Source organism: Cottoperca gobio, chromosome 14 (genome assembly GCF_900634415.1).
Source record: "Cottoperca gobio chromosome 14, fCotGob3.1, whole genome shotgun sequence".
NCBI lineage: Eukaryota > Metazoa > Chordata > Actinopteri > Perciformes > Bovichtidae > Cottoperca > Cottoperca gobio.
Window position 1 is genome coordinate 18,828,573 of NC_041368.1, and position 9,077 is coordinate 18,837,649.

Genomic DNA, 9,077 nt, shown 5'->3' on the forward strand with positions numbered 1-9,077 from the left:
CGCTCAGGAGACCGGGTCGGAGTCACTGGGGTCTCGACAGTCGGGGGGGAACAAGGGGGATCTCGAGCGTCAACAGGGACACGGGGGTCTCAGGAGTAAAGGGGAGCACAAGGTTCTCGGGAAGAGATGGGAGCAAAGGGGTCTCGGGAAGAGGTGGGAGCACAGGGATCTCGGGAAGAGGTGGGATCACAGAGGTTGGGGTATCGAGGGACAGAGGGAGCACAGGGGCTGGGGTCTCAAGGGGTAGCTGGGATACAGCTGGGACGGATGTCAGCAGAGATCCGGCAGCAGGAACTGGAGCCTGTAGAGGTTCAGCAGGGGGGGTTCTGCGGAGGTCCAGCAGCGGGGACTGAAGTCTGCGGAGGTCCGGCAGTGGGAACAGGTGGCTGTCATGGCCCAACAGCTGAAACAGGAGGCTGTTGCGGCACGGCAGCAAAAGCTGGAGGCTGTCGCGGCCCAACAGCAGAAACAGGGGACTGTTGCGGTCCAGCAGCAGAAACAGGTGATTGTCGCGACTCGCGCAGCAGGAACGGAGGGTTGTCGTGGCCCAACAGCAGGAACAGGGACTAGGACCTTGAGGGGCAGCTGGAGAACAGCTGGGGCCCCAAGGGGCAGCTGGGGAAGAGCTTGGACCTTGAGGGGCAGCTGGGGAACAGCTGGGGTCTGCAGAGGCGGCAAGTAGACGGCCGGGGTCTGCAGAGGCGCCACGTAGATGGCCGGGGTCTGCAGAGGCGCCAAGTAGATGGCCGGGGTCTGCAGAGGCGGCAGGGAGACGGCCGGGGTCTGCAGAGGCGGCAAGTAGACGGCCGGGGTCTGCAGAGGCGGCAAGTAGACGGCCGGGGTCTACAGAGGCGTCAAGTAGACGGCCGGGGTCTGCAGAGGGGTCAAGTAGACGGCCGAGGTCTGCAGAGGGGTCAAGTAGACGGCCGAGGTCTGCAGAGGCGGCAGGGAGATGGCTGGGGTCTGCAGAGGCGGCAGGTAGCCGACCGGGGTCTGCAGAGGCGGCAAGGAGACGGCCAGGGTCTGCAGAGGCGGCAGGCGGACGGCTGGGGTCTGCAGAGGCGGCAGGCGGACGGCCGGGGTCTGCAGAGGCGGCAGTGGGACGGCCGGGGTCTGCAGAGGTCCGGTTGCAGGAACGGAGGTCTGCCGAGCTGTCACAAAGGCAGAATGATTGGGAAAGTTCCTTACTACCTCAGGCAGAAGACTCCTCAACCAAGGCTTCTAGCTGCCTCGCTAAGGGTCTCTTGAAGAAGGGGCTGCTGGTCCCTTCTACATGCAACCTCTTTCCATTCCCGCATAATAAGTCTTAGCTCGACATAAAGATTTAGATAATCCTCGTCGTCAAGCACTGCTGGGTCCATCTTTGGTGGGATTGTACTGTCACGGTTCGGTGAAGGTGAGGCCCCAATTGTAGGATGCAGATGATGATTTTAACCAAAATAGATCTTTATTTACAAAAACTAATAAACATACAGAAATACAAAGTAACCAAACAACACAAACAAATCAGGGGACGAGCAGGACACGAACAGACTGAGCAGAACAGGCAAACATGGGCAGGTAACAAACACGTAACATGAAATTACAATCCCACAAAACATACTGGGGCAGACAGGGCTAAATACACAGACACCAAACGAGGGAACAAGACACAGCTGGGGAGAAAGGCAGAAACACAAGAGCAGAGTAAATGGACACAGGAGAAACCAATCAACAATCACAGAGTCAAAACACACAGACAGGAATTACAACTAGACATGAAATTAGGGGGAGTGAACACTTCAAAATAAAACAGGATATACAAATATCCAGACTGTGGCAAATATAACATAAACTATCAACTCCTGTGCACTGATTTAACTTGTGCCAATTTAACCAAATGTGCTCCAAGTACCAAAACTGTTGCATATTAAAAAGCTGGAAGTGAATGCTTTCTCAGAATTTTGTTAACTTAATCTTTAATCAGATATTTACTGATTCACATCAACATTTTGCTAATTGTACACTGTATTTTATTCAAGCAAAGTTCTTCTTCAGCTGCTTTGTGTTGAGTCTAAATTAAACACTAATGCTTTTGAGAAATTTGGTGTATTTTGCTAAATAAATGTAGCAAAACAAAGTGATTTATCATTTTGGCACCCAGCCCCAGGCAAGCTGAGGAAAAATCTACTAGAAGTAGGATCACAAATATCCAGTTTCTGTAGAGGTTTTGAACTGTCGACATGAACCACCTCAAATAAAGAGTGAACCAGTACCAAGCAGAAAGTACAAACACCATTTATCCAAACGTTTATCCACAGACCGAGATCAGCCGCGGTCCACGTTGGTCAATTATAAGCAGGTTATAAGAAATTGCAGGAGATGAACTGAGTTGCTGTCAATGTTTATGCATTTTAGTTTTATACTTTTAGTAAAGAAAAACATTTGATGACATTTGCATGCAAAGAATATGTAGACATTGTGCAATGTGACATTAGAGTGAACAGTAAGACATCATTAGCAGGAGTCATGTTTTTAAGTGTTCATTCTGGAGCCACGTGGAGAAAGTTGGAATTATTGGATTTCAGTTAAATGAAAAATCTTGGTCATTAAAATGTAACAGTGGCAGTTATAACTTCAGACATAACAATATTTCTACTTCCATCTCAGGGCTTCAGTCCTTCAGAGTAGGAATTTACCTAGATCACAGGGCAGGGACTCCCTCTTTCTACAACGTCTCTGAAACCATGACTCTCCTCCACAGAGTCCAGACCACGTTTTATATACTTTAAATAAACATGTATTTCCTAAATGTATAAACCCGTCCTTTATGTGTTTACATGTACATTATATGGGGGCTGGGGGCTGAGAGCTGTTAATGTATGGACAGAGTCCGCCAGAAAACCTCCCTTATTTTGAAATTCCAATGTTGACAGGTATGGTGTAAGGTGCTATGTTTATTATTATGATTATCATTAGTAGTACTGTAGTAGTCGTCGTAGTATTAGGTATTCTTTAATTTATTCTGTAGTTATCTGAAAGGCAGACTAACTGAGGGCTAAAAACAGACTCTCAAACAGCTGCTCTTCCTGGAATGAAGCATCACTTTATAAAACCCCACCCAGAGTTGATCTACTGACTCAGCGAGGCTCCTCCTGCTCAGACATGTGTTGTTCCCTCCCCGTTAATAGATCTGAAAGTTTAAAGATGGGTGTAAACACCATGTGATTGCATGTAAGAGCTGTGACATACACACACTGCAGATCAGTGAACACACAATGAGGAAATGAGTATTCAGCATTTATCTGAAAGCCGAGAGTGAAACTAACCTATATTCACTGTTGTCTAGAGAAGAAATGGCGCAGCAAGTGATTCTGGATCGAGAAAAACTGAGCTGTTCAATCTGTCTGGGTCTTCTAAAGGATCCGGTGACTATTCCCTGTGGGCACAGCTACTGCATGAGCTGTATTACAGACTGCTGGGATGAAGAGAATGAGAAGAAAACCCACAGCTGCCCTCAGTGCAGGCAGAGCTTCACACCGAGGCCTGTCCTGGGGAAAAATACAATGATAGCAGAGTTAGTGGAGGAACTGAAGAAAGTAGGACTTCAAGCCGCTTCACCTGATCTTACATATGCAGGACCTGGAGACGTGGCCTGTGATTTCTGCTCTGGGATGAAACTGAAAGCTTTCAAGTCCTGTCTGGTGTGTATGGCCTCTTGCTGTGAACAACACCTGCAGCCTCACTATGATGTAGCTCCATTAAAGAAACACAAGCTGGTTGAAGCCACCTCAAAGCTTCAGGAAAACATCTGCTCCCGTCATGACGAGGTGATGAAGATTTTCTGCCGCACTGATCAGCAGTGCATTTGTTATCTTTGCTCCATGGATGATCATAAAGGCCATGACACAGTCTCCGCTGCAGCAGAGAGGGCTGAGAGGCAGAAGGAGCTCGGGGTGAGCCGGGGAAAAGTCCAACAGAGAGTCCAGGACAGAGAAAAGGACGTCAAGCTGCTTCAACAGAGGGTGGAGGCTATCAATCATTCTGCTGATGAAGCAGTGAGGGACAGTGAGAAGATCTTCACTGAGTTGATCCATCTCATTAAGAAAAGAAGCTCTGAAGTGAAGCAGGAGATCAGATCCCAGCAGAAAACTCAAGTGAGTCAAGCTGAAGAGTTTGAGGAGAAGCTGCAGCAGGAGATCACTGAGCTGCGGAGGAAAGACACTGAGCTTCAACAACTTTCACACACAGAGGATCACCTGCATTTCCTAAACAACTACCCCTCGCTGTCACGTGTGAGTGAGTCTAAAGACTTACCCAGCATTGATATCTGTCCTCTGCGCTCTTTTGAGGATGTGACCGCGGCGGTGTCAGAGGCCAGAGATAAACTGCAGGCTGTTCTGAGTGAGGAGTGGAGACACATCTCACTGGCAGTGACTGAAGTGGATGTTTTAATGCCTCAAGCAGAGCCCAGAACCAGAGCAGAATTTATGAAATATTCTCGTCAAATCACACTGGATCCAAATACAGCACACAGGTGTTTGTCATTGAGTGACAGGAACAGAAAAGCAACATTAATGGCAGTAGAACAGTTATATTCAGATCACCCAGACAGATTTGATCAATGGTGGCAGGTTCTGAGTAGAGAGGGTCTGACTGGACGTTGTTACTGGGAGGTGAAGTGGAACGGGTTTGTTTGTATAGCAGTTGCAAATAAGGATATTAGAAGAAAAGGGACCAGAGAAGAATGTGTATTTGGATATAATAACAAATCTTGGTCATTACAATGTAAGAGTGGCAGTTATAACTTCAAACATAACAATATTTCTACTTCCATCTCAGGGCTTCAGTCCTTCAGAGTAGGAATTTACCTGGATCACAGGGCAGGGACTCTCTCTTTCTACAACGTCTCTGAAACCATGACTCTCCTCCACAGAGTCCAGACCACGTTCACTCAGCCTCTCTTTCCTGGATTCTGGATTCCATCAACACTATCTGGAGACACTGCTGAGTTGTGTGAGCTCACAGGAGTTTAAAGAGTGACTCGTCTCTATACAGTAAATGTTGAGGTGTGTCTGCTGCAGAGATCAAACGTAATAGGTGGGCCTGTGATGTTCTTTCTTATATTTTCTGTTTTTAATGTGTCAATTCAGGAAAATGGTGAAATGGAAAACAAATAATTTATCTCTTTATTTGGATTAAACAATGTTGTTTATTTAAATTTGATTCTATTATATATATTTAGTTATATTTACTAAACATTTTCATTATATACTGTGCATGGAAAAACATTGCATATGCAAAATGTCTAATCGTTTTATATATACAGACGTGATTATGTAAGATAAACGAAAGAAATCAATAAAACAAAATCATGTATGTAAAAATGTATCAATGGATTTGGATCTTTGAGCTTCTGTCAAATTAATGTCATAATGTCATGTTTTTAAAATGTATTTTTATTATGACATATCTTCATAATATGTATATTTAATGTTTACTTTGTATTACTCTACATAATGCTGTTTGTACTGCACACTGTGATGCTGTTGTACTTTGTAATTTAACTCTTTACATGTTAACAATCTTTAGGAAACATTTATGAAAAGTCAATGTTCAAAACTCTACAAATAAATAAATTGATTGTGAGAATCACAAAAATCTGTTGTTTTCTTCTTTAATTTCTTTCCAATCAATCAGTTATTTAAAGATATTTTCTAACAAACACACGGGGAGATTAATGCAGAGATCAGATTATCCTCTTGGCTCGTTTGCAAAGAAAAACATTTAAAGACAATGTTTCAGCAGAATGTGTTACTTTCAGATTTATTACACAACCTTTGAACGTTCCACAACAATCATGCAGGAATAAAATGTGAACTATAGAAAGCTTTACAGGCTTCACGTCGTCTCAAAAACACTCAACATGTGAGGTCAAAGTTTAGGAAATCATCGTGTACAGACAACAGACCACGTGTTGATTAAACGCTGATGATGGTGAGAGAAAGAAATCACTTAAACAATGAAAATAAAGGAAATATAACATAAACTATCAACTCCTGTGCACTGATTTAACTTGAAATATTACAGATAAAAACGACAGTAGTGTCAATAAATTAACCACATCATTGAGTCTATTTTAGGTGATCCACCTTCCATAATCATCCATTAATCTCTTGTTCCTTCTGCAGTGTCCTCCTTGGAGGGTCATGATTACAACATGTCAGTGCTGTCCATCAAGTAAACAAAACTCAAGAAAGAAACAGCATTTTGCAACATATAAGTTCTTACACCTTGTCCTACATTTAACAAAGCATGTGAAACAGATGTACACGGGGTGCTCTGAGGTTACACTTCACATGCTGGCAAACACATCAGTCATTACACTGTTATCATGTGAAGGTCTTTACTGTTTAAAACAAGTCTGCTAAAAGTGAGGAAAGACAAATATCTCAGATGATATGACACAAAACTGTCGTGATGTTCAGACATTCTTATGGAAAAGGAAGTCCTGCTTAAATTCTTACCCCAATCTTAACAAAGTCAAACACTTCCATCTCTAATCCTGGTCGCAACCATGTTGTGCTTCAAACCAGAGTTGAACCATCTCAGGAGAGCAGGTGTCATCACTAGTCTTTCTAAAAAGATGAAACATTCATTTGGGTTTCTTTCTAAATTCTGAGATAAATGAATATCTACTACTAGAGGTAATAAAAGCCTCAATTAATATCACACTTGTAACACAAATGATTTATAATCCAACACAGCCTTGCTCAACAGGATTTGGTTTACTCCATATGCCCAGATAACAACCATCATTTTAATATCATCTTTTTGTGTTGTCTGTTTTTAGCTGCCTTCACCAAACATCACTTCCCACAAGCCAAACACCTTCGTGGGAATATCCATGTATCTAGAATATGGACCAAGGACCGCTAGTGAAACACGCCTTCAATGACAGATTGCATGGGTTTACAGAAGTTGGTGGTAGAGACGCTACAAACTGTTCTTTCAGGGAGCTGTTGAACGTTGACAAAATAATCTTTTTTTCCACGTTAGTTTAAAGACAAGGTGCTATTCAGTACAAGAATAAATACCCAGTTGGCCTAGAATATGGATATACAAACCCCAAAACATGTTTCAGCTAAAATAACAAACATTAAGTTGCAGAAGCTAGTGGAGCAGAGGCTACCTAAAAGATGGAGCGGGACAACAAAAGGCCTTTTTCACAGCGGACATCTTGACTAGTAACATTAAGGGTATATTCAAATGTCTCAGTAAGCCGTGACTGTGATTTCTGTACTGTGACGTGTCAAAACGTCTTCTGTGAAAAAGGATTTTTCCAGCTGACAGTGCATTCAGCCAGCATGTATATCTCATCAGACTCCACCTCATCATAGGCATCAAAAAGACTGAACAACTAAATGAGTAATAACAAAAACTTAACAACCATTCAAACACAAACACTGTAAATAAAACGTAAGAATGTAAAACAGCCAGGCATCGTGTCAGCCATAAACTCCATACATGTGAATTATATATACAAAGAGAACTACTTTAAAGGTTGAATAACAGATGATATAAATACTATAAGATGCAAGGAACTAAGTTTACATTGTCAATGTATATCAATTTACAATGCATTCAAGAAAGTGGCATTTTAATGGCTGCAGATGCAACAATTTAAAGGTTTCTTTTACTAATTCAAACAATCATACTATCTTTGATGGGATAGTGGTCTCCAAGTGTTTTTTCATTTACATTTTACATCTTAACTTTCATGCTTAGGTTCTTTTGTGAGGTGTCGGATTATTATTTTTAAATCAAATAGCGAAGTGCCTACAGTTAGATCACGTCATAGTCTTTGGTAAAGGAGGGTGAGAAGGATGTTTGTATGTGACATTTGGGTAACCTGTTTACACGACACACATCAACAAAAGAAGTGATAGAAGGCCTTGTACACAAGTATAAAAATACAACCATAATAAAAAGTGATAGTATCAAAGTTTCCACAGTACAATACATACATACAACAGATTATTGCACCAAATTTAACCATTTTATATTTCACCATGAGAGCAACTCAGTGAAGCTACGATACTATTTCTTCACCCTTAGGATTTAAAACGCCTGAATATGAATAATACAAAGTTTTACATTTCAAAAAACAAAAGAAAATACAATACAGCGACACGTATCAGTCATATCGGATCTAAATCATATTTGACTGATTTACTGTATTTACGGAACATTAAGCATGTTGAGAAATGACATATATTAAACTAATAAAAGCTACTGCAGCTTTCATTTCTGTCTTGGGGCCTGTTTGCACTAAATTATTTCACATTTCACAAAAACACCAGCTTCCCCAACAGTCAGACTCAATCTAAGGGCGATGGTAATGTTCCTGAAACAACATAATAAATAACATAAAAAAACAAAAAACAGACACGATTTGACCTTGTCATTGTTAAACTCAACACTTGAAAGTTTCATTTACGATGTATGAATGATAACATCAATACATAATCATTCAAATGTAAACAAATGAGACCATGACTGAGAAGATGTGTAGTCCGTCTCACAGCTGTGGAAGCAGTTTCTACGTGATCCATAAGGTTCAGCAAAAGGGACTATTTGTTGTTCTTTTCTCTGCGTCTTTATTAAAAGCAATGGATGTAATGGAAGTGATCTGTTCCAAAGGTTCCCTCTGATTCTGATGTAACTCCTACAGCTTTGGCTGTTTGCTCTGAAGGAACAGCGCCACCTGTCTGCAGAGTCCCCACAGTGTAAGAAGGCAGAAGAGAGGCCGGCAGTGAAGCATCAGTGATGGTCTCACTTGTTCATGATTCAGCATTAAAATGCAAATCAAAACATGTAGTTTAAGTTTTTTTTAAATCTGTGAGCAAGAATACCAATTCGATATTTGAGGCTTTAGTTGGGAGTAAATGTCTGTCACACAAATATCACATCAAATAAATGCTTTTTGTTTTAAAAGATAGTTAAGTTAACTACAATATAACTGGCACATCAGTCAGTGCATCCAGCAACACAGTCATGACACAGATACGACATTTTGAATATCCAGCTGCTCATTT

At 41.9% G+C, this 9,077-nt stretch overlaps 1 protein-coding gene across 1 annotated transcript; it reads left to right on the plus strand.

The window, feature by feature from the left end:
• Window positions 1–3,252: 3,252 nt before the first annotated feature.
• Window positions 3,253–5,155, plus strand: LOC115018625 (tripartite motif-containing protein 16-like). The gene has a single exon (XM_029447721.1). It carries the CDS (start codon window positions 3,336–3,338, stop codon window positions 5,013–5,015), a length of 1,680 nt encoding a protein of 559 aa, XP_029303581.1. The 5' UTR covers window positions 3,253–3,335; the 3' UTR covers window positions 5,016–5,155.
• The last annotated feature ends 3,922 nt before the right edge of the window (window positions 5,156–9,077 follow it).